The sequence below is a fragment of the Hemiscyllium ocellatum genome, chromosome X (genome assembly GCF_020745735.1).
Source record: "Hemiscyllium ocellatum isolate sHemOce1 chromosome X, sHemOce1.pat.X.cur, whole genome shotgun sequence".
In the NCBI taxonomy this organism is placed as follows: Eukaryota; Metazoa; Chordata; class Chondrichthyes; order Orectolobiformes; family Hemiscylliidae; genus Hemiscyllium; species Hemiscyllium ocellatum.
The window spans coordinates 19,847,144-19,864,389 of NC_083453.1; the positions used below are offsets into that span (position 1 = coordinate 19,847,144).

Sequence of the window (17,246 nt, forward strand, 5' to 3'; positions counted from 1 at the left end):
TCCCTCCATTACCAGAACATCCTTCCTCAGATAAGGAGACCAAAACTGTACACAATACTTCAGGTGTGGGCTTACCAAGGCCCTGTACAATTGCAGCAAGACATCCCTGCTCCTGTACTCAAATCCTCTCACTATGAAGACCGACATACTATTTGCCTTCTTCACTGCCTGTTACACCTGTAATGCTTACTTTCAGTGACTGGTGTACTAGGAAACCCAGGTCTCATTGCATTTCCCCAACTGTCCCCATTCAGATCCTATTTTTGTGACCAACGTGGGTAACTTGACATGCAACCACATTCTTCATGTTATCGAGGGCTGCTGCTGACCTTACCCTCTGGCATAATTTTGATCAGGCCTCAGGCCTGCCTGATCCAGAACAGGGTCCAACCCCCATATTCAGGGCCACGAACAATTTGAGGCAGTTTATGGTGAGCAGAGTTTAAGATTGCATGTAGACGCACTTCTCTCTACACCAGGGACAATAATAGACCGAGATAGGTCTCATTCCACCACTTAGTGGAACAGATAGAACATGACTGATAGGTACACTATAAGCACACATTACTAAAATACAACCTTACCGTCACCCAGAAAGACCATCACACAATGAAAGAAAGAAACAGGAGTAACAGTTATCATTTTCGTTTGCTAGAAGGGAAAGGCTCATGGGATAATGCTACCAGGGCATCATCGTCAAGATAGCAACTTGTATTCATCAAGACCCTTTAATGTTGTAAATCTACCTCAAGATGCTTCACAAAAGCATTACAAGAGCTAGGAGTGAGATGAGGAAAAACGTCTTTGTTCAGAGAGAGTTATAGAGTCATAGAGATGTACAGCATGGAAACAGTCCCTTCAGTCCAACCGGTCCATGCTGACCAGATATCCCAACCCAATCGAGTCCCACCTGCAAGCACCCGGCCCATCACCCTCCAAGCCCTTCCTATTCATGTACCCAAGCAAATGCCTTTTAAATGTTGCAATTGTACCAGCCTCCACCACTCCTTCTAGCAGCTCATTCCATACACATACCACCCTCTGCATGAAAATGTTGCCCCTTAGGCCTCTTTTATATCTTTCCCTCTCACCCTAAACCTATGCCCTCTAGTTCTGGACTCCCTTACCACTGGAAAAAGACTTGGCCTACTTACCCTATCCACGCCCCTCAAGATTTTATAAACTTCAATAAGGTCATCCCTCGGCCTCCGACGCTCCAGGGAAAACAGCCCCAGCCTGTTCAGCCTCTCCCTGTAGCTCAAATCTTCCAATCCTAGCAACATCCTTGTAAATCTTTTCTGAACCCTTTCAAGTTTCACAACATCTTTCCAATAGGAAGGAGACCAGAATTGCAGGCAATATTCCAACAGTGGCCTTACCAATGTCCTGTACAGCTGCAACATGACCTCCCAACTCCTGTACTCAATACTCTGACCAATAAAGGAAAGCATACCAAACGCCGCCTTCACTATCCTATCTACCTGTGACTCCACTTACAAGGAGCTATGAACCTGCACTCCAAGGTCCCTTTGTTCAGCCACACTCCCCAGGACCTTACCATTAAGTGCATACGCCCTGCTAAGATTTGATTAGATTAGATTAGATTACTTACAGTGTGGAAACAGGCCCTTCGGCCCAACAAGTCCACACCGACCCGCCGAAGCGCAGCCCACCCATACCCCTACATTTACCCCTGACCTAACACTACAGGCAATTTAGCATGGCCAATTCACCTGACCCGCACATCTTTGGACTGTGGGAGGAAACCCATGCAGACACGGGGAGAACGCGCAAACTCCACACAGTCAGTCGCCTGAGTCGGGAATTGAACCCGGGTCTCAGGCGCTGAGAGACAACAGTGCTAACCACTGTGCCACCGTGCCGCCATTTGCTTTCCCAAAATGCAGCACCTCGCATTTATCTGAATTAAACTCCACCTGCCACCTCTCAGCCCATTGGCCCATCTGGTCCAGATCCTGTTGTAATCGGAGGTAACCCTCTTCACTGTCCACTACACCTCCAATTTTGGTGTCATCTACAAACTTACTAACTGTACCTCTTATGCTCACATCCAAATCATTAATATAAACGACAAAAAGTAGAGGACCCAGCACCGATCCTTGTAGCACTCCACTGGTCACAGGCCTCCAGTCTGAAAAACAACCCTCCACCACCACCCTCTGTCTTCTATCTTTGAGCCAGTTCTGTATCCAAATGGCTAGTTCTCCCTGTATTCCATGAGATCTAACCTTGCTAATCAGTCTCCCATGGGGAACCTTGTCTAATGCCTTACTGAAGTCCACATAGATCACATCTACCACTCTGCCCTCATCAATCCTTTTTGTTACCTCTTCCAAAAAACACAATCAAGTTTGTGAGATATGATTTCCCACGCACAAAGCCATGTTGACGATCCCTAATCAGTCCTTGCCTTTCCAAATACACGTACATTCGGTCCCTCAGGATTCCCTCCAATAACTTGCCCACCACCGACGTCAGGCTCGCTGGTCTATAGTTCCCTGGCTTGTCCTTACCACCCTTCTTAATCAGTGGAACCACATTAGCCAACCTCCAGTCTTCCGGCACCTCACCTGCGACTATCGATGATACAAATATCTCAGCAAGAGGCCCAGCAATCACTTCTCTAGCTTCCCACAGGAGTTCTAGGGTACACCGGATCAGGTCCTGGGGATTTATCCACCTTTATGCATTTCAAGACATCCAAGCACTTCCTCCTCTGTCATTTGGACATTTTGCAAGATGTCACCATCTATTTCCCTACAGTCTCTATCTTCCATATCCTTTTCCACAGTGAATACTGCTGCAAAATACTCATTTAGCATCTCCCACATTTTCTGTGGCTCCACACAAAGGCCACCTTGCTGATCTTGGAGGGTTCCTATTTTCTCCCTAGTTACCCTTTTGTCCTTAACGTATTTGTAAAAACCCTTTGGATTCTCCTTAATTCTATGTGACAAAGCTATGTCATTGTTAAGATTTGGAATGCACTGCCTGGGAGAGTGATGGAGGCAGATTCTATAGGAGGTTTCAAAAGAGAGCTCTCCAAGTGATGACTTTATGGTGCTAGGGCTGGAGAATGGGACTAGCTGGGTAGCCATGGGTCAAATGGCCTCCTTCTGTACTGTAAATTCTAAATGAAATTTAAACAATATCTGACACTGAGCCCCACAGGAAGACATTAAAACAGGTGACTAAACACTCACTTAAAGAGTAGGTGTGAAGGATCCTCTTAAACAGAGGACAGAGGGGTTGACAGACAGACAGGTTGAGAGAGGGACTCTACAGCTTCAGTCAAGAGCTGTTCAGTGACAGGTTCCAGGCACGAAGGGGACAAAACTGGGATGTCTGAAGAGGCAGAGAACAGTAGCCCTCCACAGCTACCACCTCCAAAGGAAGACCTCAGCTCTCAGGTAGGCAGTTGAGAATTGTGAGAGAGGTCAAAAGAGAGAAAACATCCCTTACTTTTTAAACAATATTACTTCCTGCCACAGGAGGGTGAACATAGCTAAGAGATTAGGAGTTACAGGGAGGTAGTCACTCCTAAGGTACAAGAAAAAGGCAAATGGGTTACAGTCAGGGGACATAAAAGGAACTGGCAGGCAGTGCAGGGATCCCCTGTGGCATTCCCCTCAACAATAAGTATACTGTTTTGGATACTGTTGGGGGGTGGGGGGGGGGGGGGAAGAAAGAGAAGGGGGAAACTTACTAGGAGAAAATAGTGGGGTACAGGGCTCTGGCACAGAGTCTGTCCCTGCTGCTCAGAAGGGAAAGCGGAAGAGGAGCAAAGCAGTAGTCATTGGGGACTCCATAGTTAGGGGGACAGATAGGAGGTTCTGTGGGGACAAGAGACACTCACGGTTGGTGTGTTGCCTCCCAGGTACCAGGGTTTATGATGTTTCTGATCATGTTTTTGAGATCCTTAAGGGGGAGGGTGAACAGCCCTCTGTGGTCCACATAGGCACCAGTGACATAGGTAGGAAGAGAGATGGGGATTTAAGGCAGAAATTCAGGGAGCTAGGATGGATGCTTAGAGCTAGGACGAACAAAGTTGTTGCCCATGCAACATGCTAGTGAGGTGAGGAATAGGGAGAGAGAGGAGTTAAACACATGGCTACAGGTATGGTGCAGGAGGGAGGGCTTTGGATTCTTGGATAATTGGGGCTCTTTCTGGGGTAGGTGGGACCTCTACAAACAGGATGGTCTTCATCTGAACCAGAGGGGTACCAATATCCTGGGGGGGAAATTCGCGAAGGCTATTGGGGTGGGTTTAAACTAATCCAGTGGGGGATGGGAACCAAAATTGTAGTTCGAGTATAGAAAAGGTTGAGAGTAGGGAGGGCCAAAATCAAGTTTCAGGGACACAAGATGGCACCGGTAAGCAAGAAGTTGGTTTGAAGTGTGTCTACTTCAACAGCAGGAGCAACCGGAATAAGGTGGGTGAACTTGCAGCATGGGTTGGTACCGGGGACTTCAATGTTGTGGCCATTTTAGAGACATGATTAGAGCAGGGACAGGAATGGTTGTTGCAGGTTCCAGGATTTAGATGTTTCAGTAAGAACAGAGAAGATGGTAAGAGAGGGAGGTGTGGCATTGTTGGTCAAGGACAGTATTACAGTTGCAGAAAAGATGTTTGGGGTCTCGTCAACCGAGGTAGTATGGGCTGAAGTTAGAAATAGGAAAGGAGAGGTCACCCTGTTGGGAGTATTCCTGAAGAAGGGCTCATGCCCGAAAATGTCGACTCTCCTGCTCCTTGGATGCTGCCTGACCTGCTGCGCTTTTCCAGCAACACATTTTCAGCTCTGATCTCCAGCATCTACAGTCCTCACTTTCTCCTGGGAGTTTTCTATAGGCCTCCGAATAGTTCCAGAGATGTAGAGGAAAGGATAGCAAAGATGATTCTCGATAGGAGTGAGAGAGACAGGGTAGTTGTCATGGGAGACTTCAACTTTCCAAATATTGACTAGGAACACTATAGTATGAGTACTATAGATGGGTCAGTTTTTGTCCAGTGTGTGCAGGAGGGCTTCCTGACACAGTATGTAGACAGGCCAACAAGGGGCGAAGCCACATTAGATTTGGTACTGGGTAATGAGCCCGGCCAGGTGTTAGACTTGTAAGTAGGTGAGCACTTTGGTGATAGTAATCACAATTCTGTTATGTTTACTTTAGTGATAGAAAGGGATAGGTGTATACCACTGGGCAAGAATTACAGCTGGGGGAAAGGCAATTACGATGCGATTAGGCAAGATTTAGGAAGCATAGCATGGGGAAGGAAACTGCAGGGAATAGGCACATTAGAAATGTGGAGCTTATTCAAGGAAAAGCTCCTGTGTCCCCGAGATAAGTAGGTACCTATCAGGCAGGGCGGAAGCTGTAGAGCGTGGGAGCCGTGGTTTACGAAGGAAATGGAATCTCTGGTCAAGAGGAAGAAGGCGGCTTATGTTAGGATGAGATGTGAAGGCTGTTAGGGCACTTGAGGGTTACAAGGTAGCCAGGAAAGACCTAAAAGAGAGAGCTCAGAAGAGCCAGGAGGACTCATGAGAAGTTGTTGGCAGATAGGATCAGGGTAAACCCTAAGGCTTTCTATAGGTATTTAAGAAATAAAAGAATGACAAGAGTAAGATTAGGGCCAATCAAGGATAGTAGTGGGAAGTTGTGTATGGAATCAGAGGAGATAGGGGAAGCACTAAATCAATATTTTTCGACAGTATTCACTCTAGAAAACAACAATGTTGTCACGGAGAATACTGAGATACAGACTACTCGACTAGGTGTGATTGAGGTTCACAAGGAAGAGGTATTAGAAATCCTACAGAGTGTGAAAATAGATAAGTCCCCTGGGCTGGATGGGATTTATCCTAGGATCCTCTGGGAAGCCAGGGAGGAGATTGCCGAGCCTTTGGCTTTGATCTTTAAATCATCATTGTCTACAGGAATAGTGCCAGAAGACTGGAGGATATCAAATGTGATTCCTCTGTTCAAGAAGGGGTGTAGAGACAATCCTGGTAATTATAGACCAGTGAGCCTTACTTCATTTGTTGGAAAAGGTTATAAGAGATAGGATTTATAATCATCTAGAAAATAATAATTTGATTAGGGATAGTCAGCATGGTTTTGTGAAGGGTAGGTCGTGCCTCACAAACCTTATTGAGTTCTTTGAGAAGGTGACCAAACAGGTAGATGAGAGTAAGCCGGTTGATGTGGTGTATGTGGATTTCAGCAAGGCATTCGATAAGGTTCCCCAGAGTAGGCTATTGCACAAAATGCGGAGGAGTGGGATTGTGGGAGATATAGCAGTTTGGATCAGTAATTAGCTTGCTGAAAGAAGACAGAGGGTGGTGGTTGATGGGAAATGTTCATCCTGGAGACCAGTTACCAGTGGTGTACCGGAAGGGTCGGTGTTGGGTCCACTGCTGTTCGTCATTTTCATAAATGACCTGGATGAGGGCGTAGAAGGGTGGGTTAGTAAATTTGCAGACGGCACTAAGGTCGGTGGAGTTATGGATAGTGACGAAGGATGTTGTAGGTTACAGAGAGAGACATAGATAAGCTGCAGAGCTGGGCTGAGAGGTGGCAAATGGAGTTTAATGCGGACAAGTGTAAGGTGATTCACTTTGATCAGAGTAACTGGAATGCAAAGTACTGGGCTAATGGTAAAATTCTTGGGAGTGTAGATGAGCAGAGAGATCTCGGTGTCCAGGTACACAGATCCTTGAAAGTTGCCACCCAGGTTGACAGGGTTGTTAAGAAGGCATACAATTTTTTTTAGCTTTTATTAATAGAGAGATCGAGTTCGGGAACCATGAGGTTATGCTACAGCTGTACAAAACTCTGGCACAGCCGCACTTGGAGTATTGTGTACAGTTCTGGTCGCCGCATTATGAGGAGGATGTGGAAGCTTTGGAAAGGGTGCAGAGGAGATTTACTAGGATGTTGCCTGGTATGGAGGGAAGGTCTTACGAGGAAAGGCTGAGGGGCTGGAGGCTGTTTTTGTTGCAGAGAAGAAGGTTGAGAGGTGACTTAATAGAGACATATAAGATAATCAGAGGGTTAGATAGGCTCTCCCTGTCCACCCTTTTTCCAAGTATGGTGACGGCGAGCACGAGGGGGCATAGCTTTAAATTGAGGGGTGATAGATATAGGACAGGTGTCAGAGGTAGTTTCTTTACTTAGAGAGGAGTAAGGGTATGGAATACTTTGCCTGCAGCGGTAGTAGATTCGCCAACTTTAAGTACATTTAAGTCGTCATTGGACAAGCATATGGACGTACATGGAATAGTGTAGGTTAGATGGGCTTCAGATTGGTATGACAGATCGGCGCAACATCGAGGGCCGATGGGCCTGTACTGCACTGTAATGTTCCATGTTCTAACTCAAAGCTTTGACCCCCCCCCGCCTTTGTTGAGGGCAAGAAAGAAAGCTGGGTGCATTCTGACTGCCTTCAGGAAGAGAAAGACTTTAATTTAGAAAGCATCCTTCTTGACCACCAAATACTCCAAAGCACTTTTCAAGATGAGGGGGAGCTTATTGATGATGTCACTGGATTGGTGATCAAATTCCAACATGGCTACTAGTGGAATTTATATTCAATCAATACATCTGGAGTTGAAAGCTAGATTCAGTGATGGTGACTGAAAAATGAATCATCGATTGCTGTAAAAACCCATCTATTTTACTAATATCCTTTAAAGGAAGGAAAGTGCCATCCTAACCTGGTTTGGCCTACTTTTGACTCCATACCCACAGCAACGTGGCACACTCTTAGTGGCCCTCTGAGACAGCCGAGCAAGCCAGTCAGTTCATGGGCATTTAGGGATGGGCAAAAAAATGCCAGCCTTGCCAGCAACACATATCCCACAGTAAAAAGTCAATTGATCCCTTTTGAAGTGTATTCATTGTTTAAATGCATGAAAGGCAACAAACAATTTATTCACAGCAAGCTCCCACAAGCTACAATCTGTTTTCTTGATGCTGAATAAATGATAAATATTTTCCACCATGCAGGTACTGTTTGATAATAGTCCCATGGGAGCTTTGTAGCCAGCTGAGGAAGCAGATGGGGCCATAGCTTAACATCACATTGGGAAGACTATGCAGCACTCCCTCAAATGGAGCAGATTATTTTTTTAAAAACTGGTTCAGAGATGTTATACCACATCTCTGGAGCAGGTGGGACTTGAAATCAGGCCTTCTGGCAAGGCCCAAAGCAGGACTTGAACTTTGAACCTTGCACTTCAGCAGTGAGTGTACCCCCACAAACTATGGCTGCACTTTCAGATGCTTCAAAGACATGTTAAGCTGTTATATAGATCTCCATTTTCTTCTCTTCCAGTGTTTGAGGGACTGACAGTCAATGTTGGCCACATGCAAACTAGGCCCTCGTGTGCTTGCTTTAGTTAGTCCTCAGATGATATTTAGGCCTGAATTTCCCTTTATTCACCCCAGTAGGATTTCTCCCCTAGTCTGCCATGAACCCAACTCAATTTTCTGGGTCAGAGGTATTAAGCTTTTGTGGTGTGGTCCCAGCCAGTATGTGGGCATTGACCCCCACTAAAAAAAAATGAAAAAAAAAAGGTACTGTTTCTGCTTTGCTAGATGAGATGGAAAGAAACCTTTAAAGGCATCTGCTGACCATATACCATAATATTTAAGAGTAGAAGTAGGCTATTCAGCCCATTGAATCTTCTCTACTATTAGAGAGACTGTTAAGTCTGAAGGTTGATAAGTCCCTGGGGCCTGATGGTCTACATCCCAGGGTACTGAAGGAGGTGGCTCTAGAAATCATGATTATTATGGTGATTATTTTCCAGAGTTCAATAGATTCAGGATCAGTTCCTGCGGATTGGAGGGTGGCTAGTGTTGTACCACTTTTTAAGAAAGGTGGGAGAGAGAAAACAGGAAATTATAGACCAGTTAGTCTGACCTCAGTGGTGGGAAAGATGCTGGAGTCTATTATAAAAGGATGAAATTACGGCACATCTGGATAATAGTAACAGGATAGGACAGAGTCAGCATGGATTTATGAAGGGGGAATCATGCTCGACTAATCTTCTGGAATTTTTTGAGGATGTAACTCTGAAGAGGGACAAGGGAGATCCAGTAGATGTAGTGTACCTGGACTTTCAGAAAGCTTTTGATAAAGTCCCACATAGGAGGTTAGTGAGCAAAATTAGGGTGCATGGTATTGGGGGCAAAGTACTAACTTGGATTGAAGGTTGGTTGGCTGATAGGAAACAAAGAGTAGTGATAAACGGCTCCATTTCGGAATGGCAGGCAGTGACCAGTAGGGTACCGCAGGGATCAGTGCTGGGACTGCAACTTTTTACAATATGTGTTAATGATATAGAAGATGGTATTAGTAATAACATTAGCAAATTTGCTGACGATACTAAGCTGGGTGGCAGGGTGAAATGTGAGGAGGATGTTAGGAGATTACAGGGTGACCTGGACAGGTTCGGTGAGTGGTCAGATGCATGGCAGATGCAGTTTAATGTGGATAAATGTATGGTTATCCACTTTGGTGGCAAGAACAGGAAGGCAGATTACTACCTAAATGGAATCAATTTAGGTAAAGGGGCAGTACAGAGAGATCTGGGTGTTCTTGTACACCAGTCAATGAAGGTAAGCATGCAGGTACAGCAGGTCGTGAAGAAGGCTAATAGCATGCTGACCTTCATAACAAGAGGGATTGAGTATAAAAGCAAAGAGGTTCTTCTGCAGCTGTACAGGGCCCTGGTGAGACCACACCTGGAGTAGTGTGTGCAGTTCTGGTCTCCAAATTTGAGGAAAGACATTCTAGCTATTGAGGGAGTGTAGCGTAGGTTCACGAGGTCAATTCCTGGAATGGCGGGATTACCTTACACTGAAAGACTGGAGTGACTGGGCTTGTATACCCTTGAGTTTAGAAGACTGAGAGGGGATCTGATTGAGACATATAAGATTATCAAAGGATTGGATACTCTGGAGGCAGGAAACATATTTTCGCTGATGGGTGAGTGCCAAACCAGAGGACACAGCTTAAAAATACGGGGTAGACCATTTAGGACAGAGATGAGGAGAAACGTTTTTACCCAGAGAGTGGTGGCTGTGTGGAAAGCTCTGCCCCAGAGGGCAATGGAGGCCCAGTCTCTGGATTCATTTAAGAAAGAGTTGGATAGAGCGCTCAAGGATAGTGGAATCAAGGGTTATGGAGATAATCAGTATCCTGTTCCTGCCTTAAGGATGATCAGCCATGATCATATTGAATGATGGTGCAGGCTCGAAGGGCAGAATGGCCTACTCCTGCACCTATTGTCTAAATGAGATCATGGCTGATCTGATCATCCTCAACTCCACTCTGCTGCTTTTTCCCCAATAGCCTTTGATTCCCTTCCTGATATTCCCTATCTCAATCTTGAATATACTTCACAGCCCAGCCTCAACAGTCCTCTAGTAAAAAAAAATTCCACAGATTCATTACCCTTGGAGAGAAAAAATTCCTCATCATGGTCTTAAATGGACAATCCTTATTCTGAGATGATACCCCCATATTCTAAACTTTCCTCCAAGGGGAAACAACCTTTCCACACCTACCTCATCAAGTTCTCTAAAAATCTGTATGTTTCAATCTAGTCTCCTCTCATTCTTCCAAATTCCAATGAGTACAGGCTCAACCTACTCAATCTCTCATAAGACAGTCCCTCCATATCCAGAGTCAACCAAGTGAACTTTCTCTGGATAGCGTTCAATGCCACGATATCATTCCTCAGGTAACGCAAAACTGTTCACAGTATTCCAGCTGAGGTCTTCCTAGTGTGTGATATATAGTTTTAGCAAACCCTACTACATTTAAACTCCATTCCCTTTGTTTAAAAGGCCAACATTCCATTTGCCTTCCTTATTACCCACTGAATTTGGATGCTAGCTTTTGTGATTCCCAAATTTCTCAGCCCTCTTTCTCCATTTAAATAATATTCAGCATCTCTATTATTCCTGCCAAAGTGCACAAACTCACATTTCTCACATTATATTCAGAAGGTTTAAACCCAAAGTGAGGTCTTTCAAAAAGCATTGGATCGGAGCAGTGAGCTCTGCTAGGTCAGGCATACATTAGCACCTACCTCTGGAATAGATACAGGTTCGGGAGCTAAGTCCTAAAGACTCTCGGCTGCTGGCATTTACAGGCAGTGGGCAGGCAAAGGAGGCAGTCTGTGGCAGATCTGAAGAAGAAATTGGGCCTGCTTTGCAAATCCATCTGACCTGGGGTAAGATAGGAGGAGGAAAACCAGGTTTTCATGGCTACATCAGCTCCAACAGGTAGGTGGACAGAACTGATGTTATCGCACGTATCAGGGGTGTGGTGACAGACACTGAATGCTGGATAGTGTTTTATTACAATCTTCAGGATTCAAGCACAAACCGGTTTGATAATAAGCAGGCTGCACTGTGTGTTTATTTTGCTTTTACCTGAGAACTTGCTTATCTGAATGCAGACCCATTACCATTCCACACCATAGCAGCAGAATGCAGAGGGTAGCCCACCTGACGTGACCTTAATCGGTCAGGCTCTTTTAAGTGCAGAAGAACATAGATCAGTCAATATACAACGCTTACCGTTTTCACCATGCCATCTCTTGTGAGGGTAATGTGGAATCAAATAGGGGGAATGTTCACAGGCCTTGCACCAGGAGATTGGGAGTGGGGACGGAGGGGAGAGGGGAAGAGTTCACAGACCTCGTGTTGGGGGAGGGGAACACAGGGGTACTGGGGGAGCGTTTCCACGCCTTGAAAAGGTAATCCGAAAGGCCATGCTCCTGGCAACACAGCACTCCCTCAGTCCTGCTTTGAGCCAGCAACTTTCTTGACGTGATGAGGTGATTTGAAAAGCAAACTCTGCATAACTGTCGTCACAAAGTCTTTTGTTTAATTCTTTCACAGAATGGCCCATTGGTGTCTGCACCCTGCATTCATTACTCATCCCAGTTGCCTGGAGGGCAGTTCAAAGTCAGTTCCATTCTGTGGATTTGGAGTCACACATAGACCAGACCAGGTAAGATTTTCTTCCCCAAAAGACAGTAATGAATCAGATAGGGTTTTACAACAATTGAAAATGTCACTTTTAGACTAGCTTCTTATTCCAGAATTTTATTGAATTCAGATTCCACCATCTGCCATGGAGGGATTCAAACCCAGGTCCCCAGAAAGTTAGTCTGGGGTTCTGGATTATTAATGCACTGAGATTACCACAATGCCACCATTTCTCTTTAATTGATTACCATTACAATTTATAATCAGTTGTGTTAGGACTCTGATCGAGATAAATGTCCCTATAATGCTGTTAAAAGGCATTACAGGGCAAACACAAATGCCGGGCAATGACCATTTTTTTTCAGTCATTTATGGGCTGTGGATATCTCAGGCTGGGCCAGCATTTATTGCCCATCCCTAATTGCCCAGAGGGCAGTTGAGAGTCATTCAAATTGCTATGGGCCTGGAGTCACATGTAGGCCAGACCAGGTAAGCACAAACATGTCCTTCCCTAAAGGATATTATAGTGAATCAGATAGGTCTTTCCTGACAATTGGCAATGGATTCATAGTCATCATTAGACTCTTTTTAAGATTAGATTCCCTACAGTATGGAAACAGGCCCCTCAGCTCAACAAGTCCACACCGACCCTCCGAAGAATAACCCACCCCAAACCTATATTTACCCCTGCCTAATGCACCGAACTCTACGGACAATTTAACACGGCCAGTTCACCTGATGTGCACATCTTTTGAATTGTGGGAAGAAACCAGAGTACCCGGAAGAAACCCACGCAGACACGGGGAGAACGTGCAAACTCCACACAGTCAGCTGCCCGAGGCTGGAATCGAACCCTCCCACAGTCCAAAGATGTGCAGGCCAGGTGGATTAGCAATGGGAAATGCAGGGTTATAGGGAAAGTGTAAGAGGGTGAGTCTGGGTGGGACGCTCTTTGGACAATCAGTATGCACTCGATGGGCCGAACGGCCTGCTTCCACACTGTATGGATTCTGTGATAATACCAGCAGGCCAACACCTCCCCAACAAGACAATCGAACTATTGCCCCTTGATGTGCAACAGTGTTACCATCACGATCAACGTCCAAAGGGGAACATTCCTTCTAATCTGCTTCCACACAGCCACTCAGTGATCCCACACATGCTGATTGCCATGCTGACGCATTCACTTCTGCATATGAATGTCAGCACAAGAAAAAGTGAGGGAAAATGTAGCCTGGAGGTTACCATTAACTAGAAACGGACTTGCTCCTAGTTCCTGCATTTGGGCCAACTGCTGTACTATCAATCTGTTGGAACTCCATCAACATCCTGGGAGATACCACGGACGAGAAACTCAACAAATGTGAGGTGACGCATTTAGGCAAGACTAATTCTAGAGCAAAATATACAATGAACGAAAGAGCCTTGGGAAAAGTTGATGGGCAGAGAGATCTGGGAGTGCAGGTCCATTGTACCCTGAAGTTTGCTGCACAGATGGATAGAGTGGTCAGGAAGGCATATAGTATGTTTGCCTTCATTAGACGGGGTATTGAGTATAAGAGCTGGCAAGTCATGTTAAAATTGTACAAGACATTGGCTCGGCTGCTTTTAAAATACTGTGTACAGTTCTGGTCGCCACATTACCAAAAGGGTGTGGACAATATAGAGAGGGTGCAGAGAAGGTTTACGAGGATGTTGCCTGGTATGGAAGGTGCTAGCTATGAAGAGAGATTGAGTAGGTTAGGTTTATTTTCATTAGAAAAATGGAGATTATGGGGGGGGGGGGGGGAAACCTGGTTGAGGTTTACAAAATCATGAAGGGTATAGACAAGGTGGATAGAGACCAGCTTTTTCCCAGGGTGAAGGATTCAATTACGAGAGGTCATGCTTTCAAAGTGAGAGGTGGAAAGTTTAAGGCAGATACACATGGCAAGTACTTGACACAGAGGGTGGTGGGCGTTTGGAACGCATTGCCAGCAGAGGTGGTAGAGGCAGGCACGCTAGATTCATTTAAGATGTGTCTAGACAGATGCATGAGTAGGTGGGGAGCAGAGGGACACAGATGCTTAGGAATTGACCGACAGGTTTAGACAGTACATTTGGATCACACAGGCTTGGAGGGCCGAAGGGCCTGTTCCTGGACTGTAAATTTTCTTTGGACTCACCATGCAAACACAGTTACTACAAGAACAGGTCAGAGGCTAGAGATCTGCAGCAAATAACTCTCTTCCTGACTCCCCAAAGCCTGTTCACCATCTACAAGGTTCAAGTCAGGAGTGCGATAGAATAACAGGCAAGGAATTGAACCTGCGAGATTCTCTGTCCATTTGCTTAACTTTAGATGCTAGAAAATTAAGAGGGCAGAGTTGAAATGACCCTGGACAGAACTGGTGATGTTCAATCCACATCAGACATGAGTTGAATGGCACCTGAATCCACCATGGTTTCTGGAAAAGAAAGTCACGTCTCAGCTATACTGTATACAGTACATAGACATTCAGAAAATTTGAAAAAAGTTACCTCAGAAGTTGGGTAGAGTGATATACAGCCCCCTCTCCTCCCCTCCCCCACCAGAGAAAGATTGAAGATGATGACATGGGAAGAATTAGAAAGCCCTGGAAGGTTTACAGCACAGAAAGAAGACAGAGTCACATCGCATGGAAACAGATATTTTAGTCCAACTCATCCATGCCAACCAGTTTTCCAAATTAAACTAACCCCACCTTCTGCATTGGGCCCATATCCCTCTAAACCTCTCCTATTCAAGCACCTATCAAATGTCTATTAAGTGTTATAACTGTACCTGCATCTACCACTTCCTTTAGCAGTTCATTCCACAAGGAGAAAGTGAGGTCTGCAGATGCTGGAGATCAGAGCTGAAAATGTGTTGCTGGAAAAGCGCAGGTCAGGCAGCATCCAAGGAGCAGGAGATTCGACGTTTCGGGCATGAGCCCTTCTTCAGGAATGAGGAGTGTGTGCCAAGCAGGCTAAGATGAAAGATAGAGAGGAGGGACTTGGGGGAGGGGTGTTGGAAATGCAATAGGTGGAAGGAGGTTAATGGTGAGAGTGATAGGCCGGAGTGGGGTGGGGGCGGAGAGGTCAGGAAGAAGATTGCAGGTTAGGAGGGCGGTGCTGAGTTCGAGGGTTGGGACTGAGACAAGGTGGGGGGAGGGGAAATGAGGAAACTGGAGAAATCTGAGTTCATCCCTTGTGGTTGGAGGGTTCCTAGGCAGAAGATGAGGCGCTCCTCCTCCAGCCGTCGTGTTGTTATGGTCTGGCAACACAAATTCACCTGCACCTCCACACACATCATTTACTGCATCCGCTGCACCCGATATGGCCTTCTCTATATTGGGGAGACAGGCCGCCTACTTGCAGAACGTTTCAGAGAACACCTCTGGGACACCCGGACCAACCAACCCAACCACCCTGTGGCTTAACACTTCAACTCCCCCTCCCACTCCACCAAGGTCATGCAGGTCCTTGGACTCCTCCATCGCCAGACCATAGCAACACGACAGCTGGAGGAAGAGCGCCTCATCTTCCACCTAGGAACCCTCCAACCACAAGGGATGAACTCAGATTTCTCCAGTTTCCTCATTTCCCCTCCCCCCACCTTGTCTCAGTCCCAACCCTCGAACTCAGCACCACCTTCCTAACCTTCAGTCTTCTTCCTGACCTCTCCGCCCACATCCCCACTCCGGCATATCACCCTCACCTTAACCACCTTCCACCTATTGCATTTCCAACGCCCCTCCCCTCTACCTTTTATCTTAGCCTGCTGGCACACTTCCTCATTCCTGAAGGGCTCATGCCCGAAACGTCGATTCTCCTGCTCCTTGGATGCTGCCTGACCTGCTGGGCTTTTCCAGCAACACATTTTCAGTTCATTCCACATACAAACCACCCTCTGTGAAAAAGTTGCCCATCAGGTCCCTTTTAAATCTTTCTCCTCTCACCTTAAAAATACACTCCCCAGTTTTGAATGCCCCACCCTTGGAAAAAGACACTTGTCATTTACCTGATCTGTGCACCTCATCATTTTATAAACTTCTATAGGTCATCACTCAACCTCCGACACTTCCGTGAATAAAGTCCTAGCCTATCCTTATAGCTCAAACCCTCCAGTCTTGGCAATATCCCAGTAAATCATTTTTGCATCCTTTCTAACAATATCCTTTCTATAGCAGGGCGACCAGAACAGTGCTTGTTAGCACTATTGATGACACCTCTATCACCACACTGATGATTGAGGGTAGACCGATTGGTTGGCAATTGGCTCCATTTGATCCGTCCTGCTCATGATAGCCCTTGTGTCTGTCCTGGCTTTCTCTACAAGAGCAACACACCACTCTGTATGCCTCCACCTATTCCCCATAGTTCTGCAAACCTTTTCAATTTAGAGAAGTTTCCAGTTCTCTTCTAAGAATTGAAAGTGCTTCTCCCACACTCTTTCGGCAGCACAATCCCGACCCCAACCTCTCTATGTGAGACAGCAAGTTTATCCTCATGTCACCTTTAGTGCTGCCTAGCTTCAGGATGTTTAACTATCACATACAACAGATCAGGGAAATTGAGACATCTTCCTCGACAAAAGCATTGACTTGGAGATGATTTCAAAGATTTTCAAACGATTACGGGACTGGGCTGTGTTTGTGTGGAAAGGCAGTTTGAATTTGAAAGACTAGTGAACATGGGAAGGCCGTCCAGGCCCGTCGAGTTTCTTCCAGTTTTCCAATTCAAATCCGCATCTCAATTCTCTCATTCCTCTTTAATATCCGCAATGATCAAAAATCTCACCAATCTTGGTCTTCAGATTTACAGCTAACCCCAGGCCATGACAACTTTTTAAGGGAAGTTCTGGATTTATATCAGCAAATATTCTGGAATAGCCAGGCTCATCTGACACACTCCCCACCTCCACCTTTAAATGTGAAGAGGTTTCCTCGAAATGTCCAGAATTGCAAACTGGTGCTAGGGTAGGGTAAGGAAGGAGAGAAAGAATCGCAAGCAAGCACGTGGAGAGGAATGTGCAACATAGGCTTGCTCCAACAGGTTAACAAAGAGCTCTCTCCTCCAAGAAAGGTACCTTTACTCTTAAGTACAGAAGGAGTTCAGTCAGCACGTCACTAGAGTCACCCAGTCAGTCACATTCCTGGCTCTATTCCTGTATTGTAGTTCATTTCTTCCCCTCAGATGCCTGCCAAATTTGTTTTGGA

General features: G+C 45.8%; 1 protein-coding gene across 7 annotated transcripts in view; it reads right to left on the reverse strand.

Annotated features, from left to right (window-relative positions):
- The window catches only part of LOC132805834 (RNA-binding motif, single-stranded-interacting protein 2-like), a 339,644-nt gene that overhangs the window by 256,320 nt on the left and 66,078 nt on the right, over positions 1 to 17,246 (reverse strand). Inside the window, exon 1 of one of the 7 annotated variants that reach the window (XM_060821134.1) lies at positions 11,614 to 11,640. The exons of 5 other annotated variants lie outside the window; for them this stretch is intronic. In XM_060821134.1, the coding sequence (XP_060677117.1) occupies positions 11,614 to 11,625 (12 nt within the window). In that variant the 5' untranslated portion in view covers positions 11,626 to 11,640. Of the gene's footprint in view, positions 1 to 11,613; positions 11,641 to 17,246 lie in introns of those variants that run through there. One more of the 7 variants, XM_060821133.1, reaches the window with a different exon arrangement.